At 58.9% G+C, this 23,392-nt stretch overlaps 3 protein-coding genes across 6 annotated transcripts in view; 1 reads left to right on the forward strand and 2 right to left on the reverse strand.

The window, feature by feature from the left end:
• RNF123 (ring finger protein 123) overlaps positions 1 to 7,656 on the reverse strand; it is a 28,882-nt gene extending 21,226 nt beyond the window's left edge. Inside the window, exons 1-11 of one of the 2 annotated variants that reach the window (XM_081247254.1) lie at positions 7,270 to 7,653; positions 6,098 to 6,215; positions 5,732 to 5,816; positions 2,474 to 2,562; positions 2,256 to 2,350; positions 1,781 to 1,835; positions 1,583 to 1,668; positions 1,195 to 1,281; positions 897 to 964; positions 580 to 705; positions 72 to 186 (exon numbers count right to left, since the gene is read on the reverse strand). In XM_081247254.1, the coding sequence (XP_081103380.1) occupies positions 72 to 186; positions 580 to 705; positions 897 to 964; positions 1,195 to 1,281; positions 1,583 to 1,668; positions 1,781 to 1,835; positions 2,256 to 2,350; positions 2,474 to 2,562; positions 5,732 to 5,816; positions 6,098 to 6,179 (888 nt within the window). In that variant the 5' untranslated portion in view covers positions 6,180 to 6,215; positions 7,270 to 7,653. Of the gene's footprint in view, positions 1 to 71; positions 187 to 579; positions 706 to 896; positions 965 to 1,194; positions 1,282 to 1,582; positions 1,669 to 1,780; positions 1,836 to 2,255; positions 2,351 to 2,473; positions 2,563 to 5,731; positions 5,817 to 6,097; positions 6,216 to 7,269 lie in introns of both variants that reach the window. The other variant, XM_081247255.1, reaches the window with a different exon arrangement.
• A 1,019-nt stretch (positions 7,657 to 8,675) lies between these two features.
• MST1 (macrophage stimulating 1) lies at positions 8,676 to 13,476 on the forward strand (the record flags this gene model as incomplete). 2 transcript variants are annotated; one of them, XM_081247257.1, is made up of 18 exons in its annotated part: positions 8,676 to 8,769; positions 9,439 to 9,586; positions 9,666 to 9,778; positions 9,862 to 9,976; positions 10,057 to 10,193; positions 10,274 to 10,394; positions 10,545 to 10,663; positions 10,772 to 11,006; positions 11,188 to 11,318; positions 11,409 to 11,511; positions 11,663 to 11,799; positions 11,892 to 11,927; positions 12,018 to 12,138; positions 12,311 to 12,388; positions 12,533 to 12,679; positions 12,760 to 12,866; positions 12,968 to 13,107; positions 13,211 to 13,476. In XM_081247257.1, 18 exons carry the CDS (start codon positions 8,676 to 8,678, stop codon positions 13,370 to 13,372), a joined length of 2,244 nt encoding a protein of 747 aa, XP_081103383.1. In that variant the 3' UTR covers positions 13,373 to 13,476. The 2 variants fall into 2 exon arrangements, with proteins under 2 accessions (XP_081103383.1, XP_081103382.1); XM_081247256.1 differs by having other exon boundaries at positions 10,838 to 11,006.
• A 375-nt stretch (positions 13,477 to 13,851) lies between these two features.
• APEH (acylaminoacyl-peptide hydrolase) lies at positions 13,852 to 22,717 on the reverse strand. Of its 2 annotated transcripts, XM_081247485.1 has the most exons (22): positions 22,643 to 22,717; positions 22,435 to 22,567; positions 21,851 to 21,977; positions 21,377 to 21,470; positions 21,202 to 21,277; positions 20,949 to 21,112; positions 20,645 to 20,782; positions 20,457 to 20,548; positions 20,334 to 20,374; positions 20,128 to 20,249; positions 19,592 to 19,652; positions 18,279 to 18,376; positions 17,587 to 17,638; positions 16,666 to 16,754; positions 16,092 to 16,230; positions 15,515 to 15,598; positions 15,350 to 15,430; positions 14,907 to 14,995; positions 14,623 to 14,813; positions 14,413 to 14,515; positions 14,222 to 14,328; positions 13,852 to 14,131 (listed from the first exon to the last, which is right to left on the reverse strand). In XM_081247485.1, exons 1-22 carry the CDS (start codon positions 22,652 to 22,654, stop codon positions 14,026 to 14,028), a joined length of 2,199 nt encoding a protein of 732 aa, XP_081103611.1. In that variant the 5' UTR covers positions 22,655 to 22,717; the 3' UTR covers positions 13,852 to 14,025. The 2 variants fall into 2 exon arrangements, with proteins under 2 accessions (XP_081103611.1, XP_081103612.1); XM_081247486.1 differs by lacking the exon at positions 20,645 to 20,782.
• Positions 22,718 to 23,392: the final 675 nt, after the last annotated feature.

A 23,392-nucleotide genomic window follows, 5' to 3' on the forward strand; every position in this document is an offset into this window, starting at 1 on the left:
GGAGGAAGGGACTGTGAGGGGCAGAGGGCTGTAGAAAGCCCCCAGCATACCCAGCCCAGACGCTGGCTCACCACGGGGTCCAGCTCCACGCTCAGCACTGCCTGGAAGCAGCCCAGCAACTCCTGTGCGCGAACCAGGTCGGCGCTTGGTGGGTCCTGCAGGGGCCGGTAGCCCACCACTGGGTAGGTGCCACAGAGTTAAGCCAGCAACACCTGATCTGTGGCTCAGAATACCCACCCCCTCCCACTGAGACCCCTGCAGAAGGGCCTGGGCTCCAGGGCGGGGCTGAGAGGTCAGATTGCCTGGTTTGCATCACAACCCTCCCGTTTCTCTGTGAAGCAAAAGTTCTCTTGCCACTTCATGCTCTTCACCTGTTCAGTGGAGACAGCAATGGTACCCACCTAACAAGGCTGCTTGCTGCAAGCATTGTCCTCGGCACCCACCTAAGCTGTACCCTACTCACTCTTCACGGCAGCAGGGCCTGCCACCAGCCCGCAGAGCTCCTGGAGCAGGGAAACCCCCATCCTGGCTTCCTCAAGAGCATCCAAGCAGCCCACAGCCTTCTTCACAAAAGGATATCGCAGGGGACGGCTGCCGAAGTTGAAGGCCACAGACTCCTTGAAGGAGAGGCTGATGGCTGGGAAGTAGGCCATGCCCAGGCCCCTGGATAAGTTCTCAAAGGCAGTGCCCAGAGACACACCATTCCTGGAGCAGAAGGGAGGGTCCGTGAGCCAGTGCTAAGGATGTGGCTGAAATGGACCAGTGAGCAGGCCTCTGTGAGGGCTGCCCACCCTCAGGCTACCAAAGCCAGCCTGGCCCCTTACAGGGCCTGGAACACGAGGGCAGCCTGGGGGTGCCCCAGAGGCCAGGCCTGTGAATAGAGGCAGGAGACTCACAGGCAGAAGGACAGCGTGCCTTCGTCCAGGTCGATCAGGCAGCTCACAATGTCCCCCGCTGCCCACGCCTGCCAGGGGAGGAAGCCTTACAGATGTGCAGAAGCCCAGCAGCCTGCCCACTCTGCCCTCTCCAGCTGTGCCTCCACTGCCACCCAGGGGAGACTGGCCACAAGGACAGAGGACCTCAGTCCCTGTCCTCCCCCTGGTGCCCTACATTCCTTCACCGCTGCCCAGTGGCCCCCACCAAGCTGTGGGGATGGACACGGGCCAGTTGGGCTGCAGGGGGCCCGGGCCTCACCTTCCCATAGTTCGTCGTGGTCACGTTCCACTTGCGCACCCGGTTGCCATCGTAGGCATAGGAGTTGTGTGTATCTCCAACCCCCTCCTAGGGAGGAACTGTCTGTGAAGGTCTGGGGGAGGTGGGGAGGGGCAGGGCCAGAGCCCACCAGCCACCAGCCTTGGACCCATGTGGCTCTGCAGAATGGGGCTGATGCTCTGAGGGAAGGAGTGAGGGCTGTTTTGGGGCTGGATTGCCCTGGGATGGGGTGGGACACATTCCTCCTCCAGAGGGCAGTCCAGATTAGGGTGCTGAGCGGACCCTATGTGGGCTGGGGGGTTGCCTGAGCCCTGATGAGGCCTGCTGCCAGAGAAGGTCTCCCTGGGAGGGGTCCCTCTCCCACATGTACCTCCTGATTGAAGCGGCAGTTGATTGTGCACCAGCCAATCTGCATGAGCCCCTGGGAGGAGATGAGCACCTCGTAGACCCATTTTCCTGGAAAAAGTCACGTCAAACCCAGCAGGGAAACAAAGACTGCCTCCTGCCTCTGGCCCGGGCCCTCAAACTTCCTCCCAACTCCCTGGGCCACAGCAGAGCGTGGTCTCACCTTTGTACACGCATGTGGTAGAGCGGATAGTACCAAAGTTGCTGTGTCCGATCACCTGGGTGGAGAGCAGGGGTGGTGAACCTCCTCCCGGGCATACGGGGTGCCACACCCCAAGGGAGAACGACCCCACTCCCACTCAGCTCGCCTTGGTGGCGACACCTGTCGTGGCCAACACTGTACTGTGCCTGAACAGGGTGGAAGGGCCTAGACCCATGTCAGGAGGGATTCTGGGCCGGGAGCATGACAGGAGGGGCTCATGGCTATGCCGGGAAGACCTCGGGGCTGGGGTCACACCAAGAGGGTTTCGGGGCTATGTCAGGAGGGTTTGGGGGCTGGGGACTCAACAGTCCAATCAGGAGGGGTTTGTGGCTGCAGCTCCATCAAGAAAGGTCGAGACCAGGGCCACATCAGGAGGAGCTTGGGGCTGTGTCAGGAGGGGCGTGGATCTGGGACCCCACGCCTTGCCCTCGCTCACCCCCAAGAGGTCATCATCCACCAGAAGAAGCCCTTCGAAGCCACCCGTGTGGTCCAGGACCACAGTGGACGGGCCAAGCCGCCCTTCAACCTGTCCTGGAAAGGAGAGAAGAGGGTGTGGGGTTGGGCCGGGCACAGGGCCTGACAGATGCAGAGAGGGTACTGAGCCCCCCAGGCCCAGCCCCGGCCCCCAGTCCCATTCCTGAGGCTGTCACCGACCCTGGCTCTCCTCCTCCTCCTCCGCCTCCTCGTCCACATGTAACAACTGGTCCAGATGCTCTGGCAGGTTCTGGAAGTTCAGGAGTTTCCTGGGGAGAGTGAGAGGCTGCGAGGGGCCCAAAAGTCCTTGAAACCAGCCAGATGATGCTAAATCCCTCTCCCAGTCCCTTTCTCCTGAGCTTAGGAGGGTGGCTGCCCAGACTCCAGAAAAAGGGCTGTGCCAGTCCCAGATTCTGGCATGCTGGGGGTCAGAAGACTGGATTATCCACTAAATTTGGTGAACCTCAAGACTGCTAAAAGAAAAAAAAAGAAGAAGAAGAAGGAAGAACTCTTTCTAAGCCTTAATCCTCTCATCTGTATAAATGGAACAAGAGCTGTATCTCAGAGATGCTGTGAGGCTAGGAATAATGCGCCCTCCGTAGCCCATAACCTCCCCACTCTTGGAGGTGGCTTGTTGATTATGCCTGGGCAAGGAAGGCTGGGAGAACTGCTGATCCCCAAGATGGGCAGTACCAAGATCAGCTAATCCAGTCCTTGACCCCAGGTCTGTGGTCCCAGCCAGGGAAGCCTGTGTGTGTGTGTTGAATGAGACATGTCCTGGGAGGATGAAGGGCTCAGGCCTCTTAGCTTCTGGCTGGCTCTGTCCTGGACCCACCTGTAGAGGAGAGCAGGGCACACAGCCTGCCTATCTGCCAGCTGCCCCAGCCAAAGGGCCGAGGAAAATCTGTCTGAGCGGCCCCCTCATCCTCCCAGCACACATGCCCAGAGGAGAAAGAGCTCTAACACTGGCCAGCTAGGTCCTGAGTTCAGTTGCTAAGAATAGCAGGGAATGAGGTGGTGCTAACTAGCAGGGCTCAAAGAGCAGAGGCCTGACGCCCATCTGGATCCAGCCCACAGACTGCTGGCACCTGCTCTTCTAACTCTAATCCCAGTTCCCACCCCACTCATCCCCCTAGAGAGTAGGCTCTGGAAGGGCACGTAGATGGGCCAAAGCACTGACTTTCTGGCAAGGTAGCTTCAACCCAGGCCCAGGGGCCACGTGTTCCCACACTGTGAGCTACAACTGACCTTGAGCTACAGGAGGTGGAGATTTATGAAGCCTCCTCCCTACTCCTACTGAGCCCCAGGCCAAGGCGAGGAGGCAGCCGTGCAATGGGGTGCCTCGCCAGTAACATGGAAGGCTGTAGCCAACCCTGTCTCTCAACACCCCAATGCGCCCAGAGATCAAGCAGGCTTCCGCAACAGCATTTCTTACAGGCCCACACCTCGGAGGGCTGCTCTAGTCCTGTGCCTACTCTTAAGAGCAGCTTCGGGTGGCCAACCTGACACTCAGCCTCAGTGAACGCCTGCAACGTTGCCCATTTGGCCAACCCCAGCACTTGCTTACCCTTTCTGGATTGCCCAGGTCCCAGCCCAGAGTTCTGCATCCACACAACCACTGACTAACGGCTCTGCCACCTGCTCTCCCTCCTGGCAGCCACGGCACCAGTGGCAGCAGGATCATTTCTGGTATCACATGAGGTAGGGATCAGATGGCCCTGGGAACAGGCCAGGGCTGGGGTTGGGGTGGAGGTGGGCAGCAGCCCTCCACAAGTAGAAACCCTTTGGTCACCACAGCTGCTTAAATGGAACAGGCAACGATGCTGCCCTTTGGGTCTGCCCAGCGAGCAGAGACTGTGAAAGACAGAATAGCCCTGGCTGGCAAGGGGGCTGAGACATGGGGACACCCATGCCTCACTGCAGGGAGAAAGAATGTACAGACCAGGACTTCCCAGGTGGCGCAGTAGTTAAGGATCCACCTGCCAGTGCAGGGGACACAGGTTTGAGCCCTGGTCTGGGAAGATCCCACATGCCGCGGAAAAACTAAGCCCGTGCACCACAACTACTGAGCCTGCACTCTAGAACCCTCGAGCCACAACTACTGAGCCCGCGAACCACAACTACTGAAGCCCACACACCTAGAGCCCGTGCTCCGCAACAAGAGAAGCCACCGCAATGAGAAACCCACGCACCACAACAAAGAGTAGCCCCCGCTCACCACAACTAGAGAAAGTCCGCGCACAGTCACAAAGACCCAACGCAGCCAAGAATAAATAAATAAATAATGAATTTTTAAAAATAAATGTATTAAAAAAAAAAAGAATGTACAGAAGGCTTTGAAGAAGAAATTCAGCAACAGTCCTAAGAGTGATTGCAATTTAAATACTCTAGCCTTGTGATTCCAACCCTGGGCATCTATGCAGCACTGTTTACAAAAACAAAAGCCCCTCTAAACTAGGGCAGTGATCAGGCAGATTCCTGGACCTAAAAGATGCCCACCAAGATCAATCCGTAGTGTAGAAAAACATTCAGGGATAACATAAGGGATGACAAAAATAGGATTTAAACTCCCATACACTTTTGGAGGTGAGGGATATGTTCATGGCACTGCTGGTTTCACGGGTTATCCATGTTAAAATTTACTAGATTGTATGTTTTAAATACATGTAGTTTACTGTATGTTAATTATTCCTCAATAACTTTAAAAAAACTGACAGTGACAAAAATCTAGAAAAAATTTTCCACACAGCATAACCCAAACTACATACATCGTGAGGTAAAGAAAACAAAAAGGAATCACACTCAAATGGTTATATGAGAATAAGAAGATGACAGTTGCTTTTTCTTTTTCTATGTAAGTTTCTGCTAAAGCGCACTCGTAACTTTTTTTTTTTTTTTTTTTTTGCCATGTCAAGTGGCTTACGGAATTTTAGTTCCCCGACCAGGGATTGAACCCGGGCCCTCAGCAGTGAGAGTGCAGAGTCCTAACCACTGGACCACCAGGGAATTCCCCACTTGTAGTTTTGATATGAGCTAAACTTAAATACATTAAATTTGCAAGGAATAAAGGGCTGGTGGCGTCTGTGCTTTACAGATCAAGCAGAGGCTACAGAGGGCCAGGGTGCGACAGAGGTGAGGGCAGGTGCACAGGGACCAGATGCTGAGTGTAAAGTAGGTGCGAAGTGACATGCTGAGTGCACACCATGCCCCTGACCTCCACTATACTCTCAGAAGGAAGGTACTAGCACTGCCAGGGGAAGGAAGAGGCGGAGTCCAGAAGGCAGACTCTCTGGCCACAGGTCTCACAGCCAGGAGTGGCAGAGCAAGAACGGAACCCAAGCCAGCCTACCCAGAGCCCCAGCCTCCTTCCCCACAATGCAGTCTCCAGCCTCTGGTCTGGTCCCACAGAGTAAGGAAGGGAGATCCACCTGGCCATACCTGCTGGTGGCTGCCGTGGGTGCACGATCAGTAGAGGAAAAGATGCGGTGCAGGTAGTCGTCCAGTAGCTTCTCGTGCACGATGCCTGTGCCACAGGTCAGAAGGGAGAGAAGGGACACATGGTCACTGTGGCTCCCAGCCCCTACTGGCCACAGAGGCTCCTGGTCCTAGGCCAGCCACAGGAGTCAGAGGAGCAGTCACGGTGGGTGCCCTGCTCCATGGCTGCTAGTGGAGAAGAGCTGACTCACAGGTACAGGGGGTGCAGGAAGGCCTGAGGCTCAATGCACCTGGGACTTTGCTGCCTCTCTCTCTTCCTCCTTCTTCCCTCAGCACTAGGAGCCTCATCCCAGCCCTTCCAACCCTTACCTGTGACCCTAGATTTCTCAGTATCTGAGGTCAGCCTGTAGCTCTTTCGGGAGAAAGCCATGCCGGCCCCCTTGGATGCCATCTTTCATCTCTTGTGGGCAGCCAGTGGTCCTGGGGGCTGAAGCAGAGGCAGAGCCTGTCTATTCGAAGCCAGCCAAGGGCCCCCATATTGACCTCAATCCTGCGGTGTCAGGAAGGCTTGGGAGCAGGTGAAGCCACTGCATGCACACTCACACACACATCAACCCAGGGGCTTCCAGCTTCCTACAAGGGAGGTGGGGGGGGAGGGGGTCTGGGGCCATGTGACAGGGCCCCACCATGTCCCAGTGCTCACACAGGGCCCAACAGAGAGCAGGTGCCAGATATATGTTTGTTAAACTAAACCAAATGCTTCTGCCAAGTGTGAAATCAGACCCAAGGGTCCAAAGTGAGGTGGCCCAGGAGCAGAGCCCCTGTATCCTTCTCGGTTGTAAGCCACACTGGGTCCACATCTGGAAGACAGAACCCTACATCAAGTACAGTCCACCATCCAAGGCCTTGGTGCCATCTCCAGCTACAAGTCCTGCTTACATCCAAGGCCAGGATCCTCTTCCTCAGTTCCAGGATCCTCCCTTCTCTATTCCAAAGGCCTGCTAGCTTTCTTGCCCCCAGTCACACACACAGCCTCCTACCCCATCAGAGCACCACCCTTGCCCTCCTCACAGGCCCCAGTGTCCCCACTGCTGTCTATCCCTCACATACCATGGTGTTGCTACAGCTGCTTCAGAAGCTGCACTAAGTCCCTGGTGCCTGGTTCACTGATCTAGAGCTGTGCTGTCCAACACAGCAGCTACTAGCCACACACGGGTATTTAAATTTCAATTAAAATTAAAAAGTCAATTTCTCAATTATATTAGTCACATTTCAAGGATTCAGTGGCCCTATGTGGTTAATGGTTACTGGACTAGACTCCGAAAATAAAGAACATTCCCATCCTCACATAAAGTTCTATTAGTCAGTGCTGGTCTAGAGGCTGGCCCTCCAGCACTGCCTTAGACAGAACTTTCCCTTATCTCACCCCAAACAGGTCCTCTGCTCCCGCCACACACTCTTGCCCACTCCCAGGCGGCACCACGCCTGCCCCTCAGAAAGGTGACTCCCCGCCCTGCCGCCCACCACCAGCCCTCTCACACCAGAGCAGGTGCAGGACAGATTAGACGCTGTCACTCAACTGATGAGCAAACCTTCCAGACATCCACTCCGGGTGTCAGGTGCTGAGGACCCAGGTGAGAGGCGGTGCTTGACTTTTCTCGGGGGCTCCCTGCCACGTCGATCCTGTTCAGCCCCGCCGAGAGTTCAAGGCTTGTAAACGAACCGACCCCATCTCGGATCCCAAGGACGCGAGGGCAGCGCTTGTTTCCCCCAGTCGCCTCTGCCCGGCCCCAAGCTCCGGAGGATCCTCCAGGCCAGCTCCGGCCCGGAGTCTGGCACCCCTCGCTGCGACCCCTCGCGCGGCGAGCGCCCTCACACTAGACGGGCTGGGACCGCAAGGGGAGCCGCGGGCACCCGCCCCTCTCGGAGCCCGGCCGCCCCTCACACTCACCCCCAGCCTCGGCCGCCGCGTCCGGGCTCACAACATCCGCCCAGCTCTCAGCTACGGCGCCTGTCCAGGGCCAAACCGCGCGGCCGCCGCGCACGCGCATCGACCCGCGCCCGACCTCCGCCAGGGGGCCCCCTCCACAGCCTCCAGCGTGGGAGGGGGGCTCCCTACGCGGCCTACAGCCGGGACGTTCCCGACCCCCTCCTCGTCCCACTGCCCCACTGCCTCCGACCCCCGCCTGCGCAGGAGGAGCTCCTGGCCCAGCCATGTCGTAACGCTGTGTCCTGGGAGAGACCTTGGCCACCTATCTCAACTCCTACCCGTACTTGGAGGTCCGGCCCACAGGTCCCCTAGGATGTCTGAAAGGCCGTTCCTCCCAGGGTCCCCGCCACCTGTCACCCTCACCTCCATTCAGGCCAGAAGGGTGGCCTCACTCACCTTCCCTGGGATGGCACCTCTGGCGGGGCGAGGGAGACTCTCTGGGCTCTGCTGACGGGGGCGTGGGCAGACCTGCCTCCAGCTGGGGCCGATAAGACAGCAAAAGGGGCAGGCTGCTTGAGGCTGGGGCAGGGAATGTTCTCCACTTTACAGGGGAAAGCTGACGCTCAGAAAAGTTTAATATCACCACCGGGCTGGAACCTAGGCCTCTGGCAGCAACCATGTCCACACTGCCCTTCCCTTCCAAGCAGCCTAGGGTGCGGGGAGGGGGAGGGGGAGGGGATGGGGCTAAGGGAGGGGGGCAGTGGGGCCCCACCCCCACCCCAGAACACCTCAAGTGTCCCCACTGAACCTTTCCAACACTGCCCACTACATAGGGAGGCCTCTCGGGGGGCTAACTGTGCCAGAGTGAGGACCCTTGTACCTCACCTATAGGGCCTGAGGCCTGGCGCCACCCCCATTCCTGCCACTGGGTCTCAGGTCAGGCCCCAGCAAGTCTAGAGTGGGGGTGTGGAGACAGAGCCACCCAATCCCGTAGGGACAGGTTTCACAACTTCCCGGATGGGGCTGTGGTGGGTCACAGTGCAGCCTCCAGCCAGGAGGATGGAGTGGCTCCCACTCCTGCTGCTTCTGACGGGGTTCTCAGGGGCCCCTGGTGAGTGCCCTTCCCCTCAGCCCTGATCCCCATCTGCGTTCAGAAAGGGGTCGGCCCCAGGCCCATTCCGCTCTTTGAGCCAGGAACTTACTTTCCTATTGGGCATGGAGCAGCGAGTGACCTTGGCTTCTTTCACAGAGCTGGGCAGCCCCAGGAACACATAAACACATTGCCTATTCAGGCCTGCCTTAAAACGTCTGCTGTAGCATTGGGGCAGTTTTAGGACCACACAGTTGCAGGCACACGTGCAGGCAATTACCCCTTATGAGCCAGATCTAATTCTTTAACTTAGCATATGCCCTTATGCTAGTGAGAGCCTAGACTTGGAGTCAGAATGCTTGGGTTGGGCCTCTACATGGTTAATAAGATAGCTCTGAGCCTTCTCATTCTCATCTGAGAAATGAGATGGGATAAGCTCCATGGGGCAAGCACCATCACCCACTGCTCTCAGAGTATATGTTTTACAGCTGAGCCTAGTGCCTTGCCCACTAAACAGGTGCACTAGTGATAATTATCACGTCTGGGCCTGCTTCTCCCACTCAGTACAGAGGTCTGACCCTTGAACGGGCTGACAGCGTCCACTCCAGAGGCCTTTTAGTTTGATCCCCTGAATGAATAAAGTGTCCACGTGCTGATATATATGTGCTGACACGCATGCCCACCCTGCAGGGCAGCGCTCGCCCTTGAATGACTTCCAGGTGCTCCGGGGTACGGAGCTGCAACACCTGCTACACACAGTGGGGCCCAGGCCTTGGCAAGAAGATGTGGCAAATGCTGAGGAATGTGCAGGGCTTTGTGGGCCCCTACTGGACTGCAGGTGAGTGGCCAAAGGACCTAGATAACACTGGAGGTAGGGGAAGCTGGGCACTGAGTTACCCTGTGGCTCCTCCTCCCAGGGCCTTCCACTACAATGTGAGCAGCCGTGGTTGCCAGTTGCTGCCATGGACCCAGAACTCACCTCATACACGGCTGCAGCGTTCCAGGCGCTGCGATCTCTTCCAAAAGAAAAGTGAGTGGCTGCAGAGAAGGGCGGGCTGGGGAGAGGGCTGCTGGGGTCTCAGGCCTTGTTGATCCTTGGTCTTTTGCTCCCAGTCTATGTTCGGACTTGCATCATGGACAATGGGGTCGAGTACCGGGGCACCGTGGCCATCACCATAGGTGGCCTACCCTGCCAGCGCTGGAGCCACAGGTTCCCCAATGACCACAAGTGAGACAGACTGCGGCTCCCCTCTGTCCCTGCCGGCCTGGCGCCTGCCCCCAGTACGCACTGTATTCCTACTCTCACAGGTACACACCCACACTTCGAAATGGCTTGGAGGACAACTTCTGCCGCAACCCGGATAGGGACCCCGGAGGTCCCTGGTGCTACACAACAGACCCTGCCGTGCGCTTCCAGAGCTGCGGCATTAAGTCCTGCCGGGAGGGTAAGCAGCTCCGGGTCAAGCCTGGGGCGGGAGGAGCATGCCCACGCCCGTCCACGAACCCATCGGCCCTTTGTCTCCAGCCGCTTGCCTTTGGTGCAATGGCGAGGATTACCGCGGCTCAGTGGACCGCACGGAGTCAGGACGCGAGTGTCAGCGCTGGGACCTGCAGCACCCGCACCCTCACCCCTTCGAGCCCCGCAAGTACGCATGGGCGGGCCCGGCAGGAGGAGGGCGGGCAAGGGGAGGGCCCAGCACTCCAGGGGCGGGGCGAGGTAAGGCAGCACATAGTTGGTTGGGGCCAGACAGGGCCTGAGTCCCAGGCTCTTGTTCACGCCCGACTACCGCCTCTAGGTTCCTGGACAAAAGTCTGGACGACAACTATTGCCGGAATCCGGACGGCTCGGAGCGGCCCTGGTGCTATACCGCGGACCCCCAGATGAAGCGAGAGTTCTGCGACCTCCCCCGCTGCGGTAGAGCGCGAGGGCGGGGCCTGGGAGGGCACCTGGGACACGTGGGGGCGTGGCCTGGCTGGGACTAGAGGAGGGACTGGGCGTGACCCGGTGGTGGCCCAACGACAGTGGGGCTCCGCCCCAGCCCCGGTCTCACCTCCCACTCGGGCTCCGACCGGCCTCGGTCCATCCAAGGGTCCGAGGCACAGCCGCGCCGGGAGGCCACGACGCTCAATTGCTTCCGCGGGAAAGGCGAGGGCTACCGGGGCACGGTCAACACCACCGCCGCGGGCGTGCCCTGCCAGCGCTGGGACGCGCAGCATCCGCATCAGCATCGCTTTGCGCCGGAAAAGTATGCGTGCAAGTGAGTTGGCTGGCCGCCGCTGGGAGCCTAGTACTCCAGCGGGTGGGACCTGAGGGGGGCCTCGGGCGGGGCTTGAAAGAAGGCGGGGCTTGGGGAGGAGCTGGAGGCTGGGCTCCCGTCCAGGCGGGCTGGCCAGCCCATGACCTGGGACCCATCTGGGCTGAGCTGCGTGCTTGCTCAGGGACCTTCGGGAGAACTTCTGTCGGAACCCCGACGGATCGGAGGCGCCCTGGTGCTTCACATCGCGGCCTGGCATGCGCGTGGCCTTCTGCTACCAGATCCGGCGCTGCACCGACGACGTGCGGCCCGAGGGTAAGGCCTGAGCTGGGGCTGGACGCACGGAGCCGGAGGGCTGGGGCGAGAACCGGCTGACGGTCGCCCCCGTCCGCCCGCCCGCCGCAGACTGCTATCACGGCGCGGGGGAACTGTACCGCGGCTCAGTCAGCAAGACCCGAAAGGGCGTCCGATGTCAGCGATGGTCCGAGGGGACGCCGCACAAGCCGCAGTAAGTCCGCCAGCGCGCCTGGCGCCTCCCAGACCGAGGCCACAGGCGCCGCCCGCGACAAACCCTAGGGCAGCATGCCTCGGCTCTCCAACTGGAGGCTTGCGAGGGCTTGGGATTACCCTGCTTTGATTTTGCTCCCCCTCCCGCCTAGGTTCACGCCCACCTCCGCCCCACACGCACCACTGGAGGAGAACTTCTGCAGGAACCCAGACGGGGATAGTCACGGGCCCTGGTGCTACACCACAGATCCGGGGACTACGTTCGACTACTGTGCACTGCGGGGCTGCGGTGAGCACCTGCGACACAGCCCCGGGGCCCCGCCCCTAGCCTCCACCACCAAAGGCTGACTCCCTTAACGCGGTTGAACTTGGGTCTTTCAGATGATGACCAACCGCCGTCCATCCTGGAGCCCCCAGGTACGGACTTGGGCCAGGTATGCGCCGTGGTCCCTTTACCCGCCATCTCCATCCAGTCCGGGGTTTCATCCAGCACATTCTATCCCCCAGACCAGGTGCTGTTTGAGAAGTGTGGCAAGAGAGTGACCCACCTGGACCCATGGCGCTCCAAGCTGCGTGTGGTGGGCGGCCAGCCTGGGAACTCACCCTGGACAGTCAGCTTGCGCAACCGGTGAGGCACAACTGCCTGATTCTTCAAGACAGGGGCTGATGCTACATCCTCTGTGCTTGTGCCAGTAGGGAGGCGGGAACCTGCCCCAGCCTCACAGATCCTAGCCAAGACATGGCAGGTCCAGCCTGTGTTTCTGTGTCTCAGGACCGTTTCCTAACCTGCACTCCTCCAGGCAGGGCCAGCACTTCTGTGGAGGCTCCCTAGTGAAGGAGCAGTGGGTTCTGACTGCCCGGCAGTGCTTCTCCTCTTGGTGAGCCTTCCTTGGGTTTGGGGACCCAGTCCCAACCCCCTGCCTTCCTCTCCCCCTTAGCCACCTTCCCTAGGCAAGCCAATGGGTGAGTGTTGGGCAGCAGACTATGAGTCTCGACTGATGTTAACAGAGCTTCTCTCTCAGCCATGGGCCTCTCACTGGCTATGAGGTGTGGCTAGGCACCCTGCTCCAGGACCCACAGCCCGGGCAGCCAGGCCTGCAGCGCATCTCAATGGCCAAGATGGTCTGTGGGCCCTCTGGCTCCCAGCTTGTTCTGCTCAAGCTGGAGAGGTGTGTGACAAGTCAAGAGGGTGTGAGGTGGGGCTGGGCCTTGTGGCCTCAGACCCTGAATGCCATCATTCTTGCTAAAGACCTGTGACCCTGAACCAGCATGTGGCCCTGATCTGCCTGCCCCCTGAGTGGTATGTGGTACCTCCAGGCACCAAGTGTGAGATCGCAGGCTGGGGTGAGACCAAAGGTAAGAGTACACTGCAGGGGCATGGACTGCTCCAGGCCAAGAGGCCCAGCCTTGGATCCTACCCACAGACCCTATCCTTCTTCCCATTCTCTTCACTGTAGGTACAGGGGACAACAAGGTCCTGAACATAGCCTCCCTCAATGTCATCTCCAACCGGGAATGTAACATCAAGCACCGAGGTCGCGTACGCGAGAGTGAGATGTGCACTGAAGGACTGTTGGCCCCTGTTGGAGCCTGTGAGGTCAGTGGCAGGGCCCCTGGCAAGCTGAAAATGTACTGCTTCACCCCCAAGGGGGCTAGTCTCTACCATGGTCCAGGCCCTCACCAGTTCTTGCACCTACCAGGGTGACTACGGGGGCCCACTTGCCTGCTTTACTCACGACTGCTGGGTCCTGGAGGGAATTATAATCCCCAACCGAGTGTGTGCACGGCCCCGCTGGCCATCCATCTTCATGCGTGTCTCTGTGTTTGTGGACTGGATTCACAAGGTCATGAGGCTGGGCTAGCCCCAGCCTCAATCCTGTGGGCCTTGGGGAGGACGAAGCTTTCTGTCAGACATAAAGCCACCTTTCCTCTTTATGCCTGTGCAGGGTGCTTCTTAGCCTTTGCTTCTAGGGAATGAATTGTCAACTCCTCATTAGCGCCTGAGTGGAGGGTCCAACGCAACTTGGGCTGGGCGATCTGACCCTAGCACTACCTTAGCCTGTGGGTGCTGTGAAGAGCAGGGCCTCACTAGTCCCCTAAATAAACTGTTGGGAGGAGAAGGGTGGTGTAGGGCAGTTTCTAACAGAAGGGGCTGCAGCAGAGGAAGCTAGCCTGGTGGAGTCCTACTTGGCCAGGACAGGCAGCAGCTGAGCCTCTCGCTGTCCCCTCCCCTCTCACGCTGGAAGTAGATGCTATCCTTATGGCTACAATACCCAGGGCCTACAGTCTCTGAACCCCAAGGGTGGGGCTGGGGTCAGGGGTGGCTTGGTACAAAGTACCAGCAGGAACTAGACTCTGTGTCCTCATTTATTATGAGTATATAGCCCACATTCCTCGGCTCACCCATCCATGAAGTCCAGAGCCCAGGAAGCCTCTTGCCGCTCTGCCAGACCCTGGGGCTCTCCAAGAGCCAAGTGTGGCATATGTCACCCAGCTCATGCAGAGTGGTAGGGCTTCAGTTGCCCAAGTGTGTGCACAGCCAGAGCGCAGCATTCATGAAGCTGTCTGATTCCACCTCCACCTCTGATAGTGCATGGGTGCTTTTGGGATAGAGCAGGAGCCTGTAAGGGTTGGGCAGCAATGTTTGAGGATTGAGGATCCTTCCCTGCTCACCTGCCCACCAGCTGCCAGGGCTGTCTTACTGTACTCACCGAACGGGCACGTTTCGGGCCTTGAGGGCACGGTAATACTCCATGCCCTGCTTGAAGGGCACACGCCGGTCCTCCTGGCCCAGCATCAGTAACACTGGTGTCTTCACCTAGGTATGTGGGGAGTGGAGGTGAGCAGGGCCCGGGGCCCTGGACAGATTGGTGGTGCACTGGGCAGGGGGAGGGCTGCGTACCTGAGGGGTGTACTTGATGGGCGACTTGTGCAGCATCTCAGCCCACATGTTGAGGTCTGGCAGGCAGTTGCTGCTGTAGGGGAAGCCAGCCTCCACCACGCACCTACAAGACACTGAGATGATGCAGGCCCAGGAGCTCTGGGGCCTGCGGGAGCTCCATGAGGGTATGGGGTGGGGGAGAGAAGGGCGGGGACCTCTGGGCACACCTACCAGTCAGGGATGTCAGTGGAGCCCATCATGGAGGCAATGTTGATCACAGGGTTCCGCACCACGCAGGCACCGTAGGTCTCCGGGTACTGACCAATCAGGTGGCAGGACAGGAAGCCACCATGGGAACCACCCATAAGGGCCACACGGCCTGCGTCAAAGTGTTCCTCCTGGAGCACCTGCTCTACTGCAAACTACAGGGTGGGCAGATCATGCTGCAGCCAGCTGCCTGCCCAGCTGAATGGAGCCACACCCCCAGCCTGTCCAGAAGCCCCAGCCCTTGCTACCTGGACGTCCTTCACATCCTGGTGGCCCACATTGCCGGGGAGGGAGAGGATGCTGTCCTGGCCAAAGCCCGTGGAGCCACGATAGTTCACTGGAGGCCAGGGAGGGACCAGACAGGGTGGTCAAGTGACCTTCCCAGCGCCCTTTCACCTATATGTGAAGTAGGCCTTGAGGCTAGCTGCACCAGACTCAAGGGGAAGGGGCCAAGAGATTTGAGACTGCCCAGTGACCACACACCCTTTCCATGGCAGTCGCAAGCTAGTTCATGTTATCACCATGCCATGGAGCCAGAGACTGGCCAGGGCAGTTTCTGATAGTGATTACCAGGTCCAGGCTGCAGAGGCCTGGAGACTAGGGTGGTACCCACAATGCTTGTACAGACCAGGCCCACACCATCACCACCACCCCACAGCTCTACCAGAGCTGCAGCACCCTGCTCCCTCACCTAGTAGTACTGCAAAGCCCATCTTGCAAAGCATGGCTGGGAGCAGCATCCAGGCAGTGACAAAGGATGAATGGGGTCCCCCTGCAGATAGGAAACAGAGAGAAGGTGAAAGAGCCAGCTAGGAGGGACTGTGGAAGGGCAGGGACTCTTAGGCCAGTTGCCTACCGTGGGGCATGACCACCATGGGCACCTGGGTCTTATCTGGAGGGTCGCTGGGCTGCAGAAGGATTGCTTCAAAGTCAAGGCCAGCTGCAGGGAAAAAGCAGCAATCAGCAGAGCCAGTTCTACTGCCGAGGGGCTTCCCCAGCCAAGGCCTCAGCTGTAGCTGCAGGTCTGCAGCTGACCTCTGCAACAAGAGACCTGGCCAAGGTAGCCCACACTGTGACACATGGACCCCAGGATGCTCATGCTCCTTCTGCCCTAGTCAGGGAGTCCCAGTCTCTGCAGGGACAACATTCTGGAGGAGGTGTGGTCACAGAGGCCTTACATAGGCCTGTCTTCTTTGGGCTCTGTTATCCCACCACAGACGATCTGGCCTGGTGATGCCCAGCTCTGATACCCAGAGTAGGTGCTCAGATGCCTGGACACTACTCCCCTTGACCGTCCACAAGAGGTAAAAAAAACCTCTTAGAGGTAATCTCAAAAAATCCCGAAATGTGAGACAGGAGACGGGAAAGGTGACCACAGACACTGTGTGCCGGGGAGCTTGGAGGAGGTGGCCCTCTGCCCCTGCCCAGCTCACCATACTGCACATGCTCTTGCTCTGGGGGTGGCTGTAGTACCCGGATGCTCCAGGAGATTTCAGGAACGGGCTCGGCCTCCTCCAGGGACACCCATGATACCGCCTGCTCCTTCCCCTCAGGAGGCAGGAACCCAACTTTCTGCCAAAGGGAAAGAGTGTGTCACAGGTGGCCTGGCTGCCTCCCTGCCTTTCCACCAGTGTGAGAGTGGGCAGCTCTCATTATACTGGGCCATTTGCCCACCTCCAGAGAGTCCAGCATGGACTCCTGTCATGAGCTGGTATATACACAGGTACTCACATAACCACACATATGTACCCCTCCCTCCCCAGCTTCTAGGCTGTTATGCTAGAGGACTGAGCACTTTCCCAGGGACCCTGTTCTGAACAGAGCAAACCTTAACCCAGTAGTTTCTCCCCATAGTGCCAGACCCTCGTGGACTATACTGGGCTGGGTCCACACCTTGGCCTCTCACATGCTGACCAGCCACAGTCAGACTCGGGCCAGTTCCCTGACCTGGGGAACTCTGCCTGCACAGAATCCCTGCCTCCTGGCCTGGGGCCCACCAACACTCACCAGGCATGGGGGTAGGCTGGGCGTGGAGAACTGTGCCACCATGAGGTCCCGGTCAATCGTGAGCAGCTTCCAGCTTCCACCTGACCCCCCTGGACAAGGCAGATGCCACCACTATTCCCACCCACTCACTGCAGAGCCAGAGTCCCAGGCTGGAGGCTTTATAGTGAGGTGCCCTTTATTCCCTTATTCCCTGGGAAGCAAAGGGATGCCCACAGGGGGACTGTCACAGCTCTGGGTGAGCCTTCTTCTCAGTCCATTCATCCAGCAGGTGCTGGTTGTCCCCTGGGACTGCCAGATGTGGGGACACACAAGACCACAGGGCGCATCCACCCACCACCTGATGACTGCAGTCTGCCCACGTGGCAGCTAGGCCCAGGAGGCTGGGCGGGAGGTGCTAATTCTAGGCAGTGGGGTCCAAGGAGGTTCAGATTCCTAAGCAGATACTATACAATGAGATGCAGTTTGGGAACAATCCTTTGGTAGCTTTGTGGAGGGGTGAGTACAGCCAGGGCAGGTGGAGGACTCAAAAACACTTTAGGGGCAGAATCATCATGTCTGGGTAAGAGGAAGATGAGGGAGCCAACCCAGGGCTTCTGCGCCCTCGGTTGGCAGAGGTGCCTCTGCCTGAGGTTTGGGGAGAGGGAAGGATGACTCTGGCAGATCTTGGCAAGAGAGAATTTTGTGAGTTTGAGAAGTAGGGTGGGGGCCGTGCTGAGGCAGCGCCAGGACACAGGGAGCAGGGCAGAGCCAGGAGGCAGCCTACGGGCTGGGTAAGGGTCCTGCACAGGTAGGGTCCTCGCAAGACTGTCAGTAAAGGCTGTGGGACAGTCAGTGGTGCAGAGTGGCCGAGAGTGCTGCCCCACATGCTTGAGCTCCAGTCCCTCCCCTGGCCTGGCTGGCCCACTCGCCAGCCCTGCTCACCAGCCGTCAGAGAGGTCACACTGCCCATCTGGGTGTCCACAGCAAACAGGTCCTGAAGCAGAGAGGAGGCCACGTGTGGTACCACATCCAAGAGCTCTATGGGTCCTGCCCCTACCTCCTCTCTACCCTCGTGGGGACCCTTGGGCCAAGGCCAGAGCTGTGAGTGACTATGTTGATAGCTACTCAGTGCAGTAGGGAGTGGCCTGAAGGCCTGGGTTCAAATCCCAGTTCCATCACAACTTGCTAAGTGACCCTGGGCAAGATAAGGAATGCCTTTGAGCCCCTTAGAGCTACCCCGAGGACCAAACGATATCTAACCCCAAAGGAGTCTGGCACACTGTGGTGTCCCCACCCAATCCCTGGGAGAAAGCTGCTGACCCATCTCCATCAGCTCCCCGTATGGTGTTCAGGGGCCCGCCCCAGTGGCAGCCCCCTTGCCCACCACATGGAAATGTGGTGGGGGCTTTGCATCTCTGCCTCAGGAGAAAGGGCCAAGGGCTCTGTTGTGGGGTACCAGGGCAGCCAGCCCCTTCAAGGAAAAATGAGTCCAGGACAGGGGCAGGCAGGGCCTTAAGGGGCCAGGGAGACCTGTGAGCTGGGCGGTCCACCTGGCAGTGTGTGTGTGCTATGTCCCAGGCCCACAGCTCCTGGTTGGTCGAGGGCTGCCTCTCAACACAGTCAGGGCTCCTCACCTGCCGGCTGCGCTGAGCTGAGTCGAAAACCACTCTCTGGCTGTCAGCCGACCAGCATCCCAGAGGCAGAAGGCTGCAGTAGATCCCAGAGAAGTTCTCTGCAAAGGCAGAGAGCTGGGGGCCACGTCCAAGAGTGGAGAGGTGTGTGTGTGTGTTGTGTCTGTGTGTGTGTGTGCGTGCACGCGTGTCTCTCTCTCTCTCTCCAGACTATGAGGCAGGCCAGGTTGCTGGGGAATTCACCTGGGGCCCCAGAACTGTGACAGAACAATAGCCACATACATGGGGGTACCCTAGGCAATGAGGAGCTGCCTGAAGAGAGGGCGGAGGGGCAGAGGCCTCTGAGGGCCCAGGAGAGGCGGAGCTGAAGAGCTTCTGAGAGAAACTGAATGCACTGGCATTCCTCTGAGCTGCTCTTAAGGGCCGCTGGGAGGCAGCGGATGCTGTAACCAAGACACCTGTCTGTCTCTAACCGTACTTAGCAGAGTACCTGGCACTCAGGCCTGAATAAAGCCTACCCTCTAACATCATCACTCATTTACCCCTCACTACAATCCTACAAAGAAGGCAGGAACAACCACCCCCTCCTCACATAAATACATGGCAGCTCAGGGGGTCAGGATACTGTCCAGGAACACACAGCTAGTAAGAGGCAGAGCTAGGATGCAGACCAGGTCCCCACTGCTGCATCCCCATAACCCAAAGACAGGAAAAGGAGGCCATCCCTTGTCCTTGACTCCTGGAACTGACCAGGCGGCCTAAGAAAACAAGAGACTCACCCCTCACGTCCTTGGGATAGTCTGGGATCCCAAGCAGAGTTGTGAGCACCCGAGACTGTGACTGGAGCTTGTCAGCCAAGAGCCACTGTCCCAGAGACCCTGCTGCCTCAAGGGCTTGGACTAGACAAATGCTGGTGTGGGGGCTGGGAGTGGGAGAATGAGCACCCTTGGGGCAGGACCTGCCAATCTAGTGTACTTTCTGAGACCCCTTGAAGGAGCAGTGGCTTTAAGCAGCCACTGGAAAAACAAGATAAATCTGTGGGCTGCAGCACAAATGAAATAATCTCAAGCCTCAGCCAGCTTGGGCCACTCTGATCTCAGCTTTGGTCCAGCTGACTTCCTTCTATCAGAACCATTCCCTATGGTGATGGCCCCACCCCCTATGGAGGCTGAACCTGGGGCTGGCCCAGCAGCAGGGAGACTTCAGAAGGAACCCAGGCAGGAAGAGCTGAGGAGGCTGGCCCGGAGCAGGGATAACAGATGGCAGGAAAACAGAACTGCATGCTCCTTGGCACCCACCCAGCCGACACCCCTTACCTCCCAGCTGCCGAGGCACAACGTCCACCACCACGGAGGTGACCCTGGTATACCAGTCATACTGCAACAGAACACAATTGTCAGGCTCACCAGGGGACTGGCAGGGCCCTCAGGGCAGGGAGGGGAGGACCTGAGAGAGGCCTGATGTATCTCCTTTCTGGTGGCCTGGAGATGTCTGGAGAGGCCTTTGACTTTCACTAGGGGCCCTTTTACAAGGACTGAGACTCTGTAACTGCCCATTATATCCCAGCCCCTTGCAGAGCCTGGCCACGTGCAGATGAGAAGCAAAGGGAGGAGCATTCTTGTAGACAGAGGAGGCTCTCAAGGTGGTGAGTTTTGACTGTGCAGAGCCCCCATGACAGCACTCTCAGCCTCCAGGCCTTGCCTGGAGAGAAGGAAAGGCAGAACTCACACCATCACTGTACCCAGGACAGGAGGTCCACTGAGGAGCCCGTGGGGAGATGAAGCTGACCCTCCAGCTCTCATCCGCCATCCCCTCCTCTTGCTGACCTCCCCCCACCCCCACCCCAGCTCACCAGGCACAACTGGCCACACTGCTGATGGGGGACCAGAGATGGGAACCGCAGGTAGACGATGCGACATTGGTCTGGGCTCAGCCGGGGAGAAGAGACAGCCAGAGAGTCATCCGAGAGGAGCTCTGGACCAGACAGAAATGCGAGCATCATGCAGGCTGCCAGGACCAGTGTGTGTCAGTGAAGCACAGGTAGGTGCCAGCACTTACCACACTTCCCCTCGATGAGGTCTACATAGTACAGGGCTGACCTAGAACCACCAGAGAGACACTCAGCTTCAAGGCCGGTCTGAGCTGTAAGGCCCCCTGCCCTGCCCCTTCGATTGTCCTCACCTTCGATTGGTGCAAAAGCGGATGCCCAGCCGGAAGGGCTCATGCCACCAGCCCACGAACACAACACCTGTGTCTCCAGGGGCCCAGAATGCCTGTAAACAAGACCACAGGGCAGGTGTGAACAAGGGACAGTAGCTCAGGCAGGGGCCCCAGACTTTCGGAGTGATGTAGGCCAAGTCAGCACTAACCTGTCCAGGGGACACACTCTCAGGGACCCCCTCAAGCACAGAGATGTTGCCGCTCTCAACATCCAGCACACAGAGTACAGGAGTGCTTTTGGAAACCAAGTTTTCTCCCCAATCTTCGTAAAATAAAAATTGATCCCCCTGAGAACACAAGACACTCAATGCCCAGCCTGTCTTGCAGGAGATGGCCCTGCCCCCTAGAAGCCAGTACCTCCCTGGTTCTGATAGGCACAGTGTGGGCAGACAGCATAGTGGACCCCAGCGCTGCCCTGAGGGGCCTTCATGGACTGGCCATGGCCATGAGCACCTTAATGGCCTGGTCTGGCTTCTTCAGCCTGGCCACCTCGTCATCGCTGCCACTGACGTCCAAGGCTTTGGTCTGAAAGAAGGACTCAGCCTTGGGGCGCTTCTTCTCTGCCACGTATAATAAGTGTGTCTCCGAGTGCGACCAGGACAGGCAGCCAAAGCAGTCTGGGTGCAAGGAAGGCCGATCAGGGGGAGCCCTGGGCTATGGCTGCCCCTCCTGTCCGCCCTGCCTGCTCACCAGCCAGATGCCTCACCATCCTCATAAACCAGCCCATGTTTCTCCAGCGCTGACAGGTTGAAGCTCTTGAGCTTCCGGTTCTTCTCCCAAACCTAAGGACATCTGGGAGTCAGGTTGCCTATCCTCCAACAGAGCCTTATCTGTGGGATTGAGCCCCCAGTTACCCACCACGTGGTCCTATGCAGTCTTACCTCCAAAAACTGCTTCTCCTCCCCAGCGCCCGGGCCTCCAGCCTTGCGCAGCACAGCTTTCATGGTGCCTGAAGGAGATTCTCTGCTCAGCAGCCTGATGAGGATACAGGGGAGCAGGTCAGTATTACCTCCCACCCAGTGATGGCCCATCCTTTCCCCTTATTGGCCACAACCTCTTAGACAAGATTCTTGAGGCTCTGGCCCACAACCGCCCCTGCAGCCCTTCTAGCCCTACCACGGCAGCTGCCTTGCCTCCCTTCCCTGGGGCAGGGACTCTAGTCCCGGCCCAAGTTTGGAGCAAGCCTCCAATGCTTATGACCATGTCACTAGAGACTACCTGAGCTCCCAAGGGGCAGGGGTCTGGCTCCTGGCTTCCCTTCTGGGCCCTACCCACACCAAGGCACAGGGTGGGCATTCATAAAAGGCTTGCAGATGGCTGCGGCCTTGCCTACAAGCTTCCTCCTTCAAACTTACTCGCCCCGGGTCTCCACACTGTTGCCCGCAGGCCCTGCAAACACCACTGAGTCCGCATCATGGAACACCAGGTACTGGCGGCAGAATCGGATGTTCTCCATGCGTTCCAGGTCCCTCTGGGTCCACTCTGCAAGGAGAGGCATGAGGCTTCTCAACTTGACCAGTCCCAGCACAGGCTACCCCCTCCCCTACCCCACCTCCCTCAGTCTGTCTCCAGATATTCTGGGGGGTAGGATGGGCAACACTTGGCCACAACTCTCAAGTCTAGGCCTCCAGAGCATAGGCTGACAACGTCTTGGAGAGAAACGATTACTGCTCCTAGCATCCACCCTAGAATCTTGAGAGCAGGTGTGGGATACGATGACGGGGGTGACCCTAGGCCCACACTCTGCACTCATGGGCACCATCCCATAATACCCCAAATAGCCCGCCCCCATACACCTGTGTGCACAGACCTCTTGTGGATGCACTGTTCCACACCCACACTCTCCAAGCCCGGCCTTCTCCACACACCCGTGTGCACTGTCGGGCAGCTAGCCCTCCACGCCCCCCTCCTCTCCACCGACTCCCCTCCATACACACACCAGTGTGCACCGTCCGGTAACAACCCCCGTACTGCGTGGTGACCTCCGGGCCCAGGCAGGCGGCGCTCAGCGCGGGCTGGCGGCTAAGGCCCCGGTACAGCGCCGCCGCCTCTTCGGGCTCGCTCAGCAGCACCTGCGCAGGGGACACAGCAGGGTCAGGCCCGGCCCGGGCTGCAAAGACCACGGGAACCGCGGGCCGCTCCCTCACCTGCCGCTCCATGGTGGCTCTGGGCCGCCGGGGCGAGGGCGGGGCATTCAGGCGCCCGGAAGTGAGAGGCCCAGCCAGTCTCCGCCGCGGCCTTGCCGCGCAGTGAGAGGGGCGGGACTTTCGACGAATGAGCGAGGACGATTAGCCGAGGGGCGGGGCCTCGATGGTAAGGAGGTGGGGCCTGCTGAGGAACAAGTTGAAGCTGCGGCCCCAGGAGTCCTGGAGGGGAAGAGCAGGGACCTCGGAGGAAAGGAGCAGGCCTTTCGGGGCGGGCTAGGCTGGAGAGAGGCGAGCTCTGTGGGCCAAGCCCCGGCCTATTACTGGGAGGGGAGGGGAGGGGAGGGAATGGGGTCTCCGAGGAGAGAGGGTGGCGCTGTGCAAACGGAATAAAGGAGCGGGTCTGTAGGGAGGGGCGAGGTGTGTGAAGAACGACAGGGCCCACGGGAGGAAGGCAGATGAGGCCGGACGGGGGTGGGCCCTAAGCATCCGGGGGTCCTGAGAGGCTGCGGACCGAGGACTCTTCGAAGACGCGGGGGTGGGGTGGGAGGACGGGGCTGAGCCCTGCGACGGTAAAGTCGAGGAAAAGAGAGGTGAGGGGCGGGGGCCTGAGAGGCAGGGTGCAAGCCGAAGTCAGCCCCAGCTGGGGTCTCCCGCAGCCCGGAGGCTAACTGTCGGGTCCTTCTGGTCCATTACGAAGCAAGCATTCACCAAACGGTGCCAGGCCCTGCTCTGGAGGGGCTCTCAGGCCGA

This window comes from Mesoplodon bidens, assembly GCF_964165515.1.
Source record: "Mesoplodon bidens genome assembly, chromosome: 10".
Taxonomy (NCBI): domain Eukaryota; kingdom Metazoa; phylum Chordata; class Mammalia; order Artiodactyla; family Ziphiidae; genus Mesoplodon; species Mesoplodon bidens.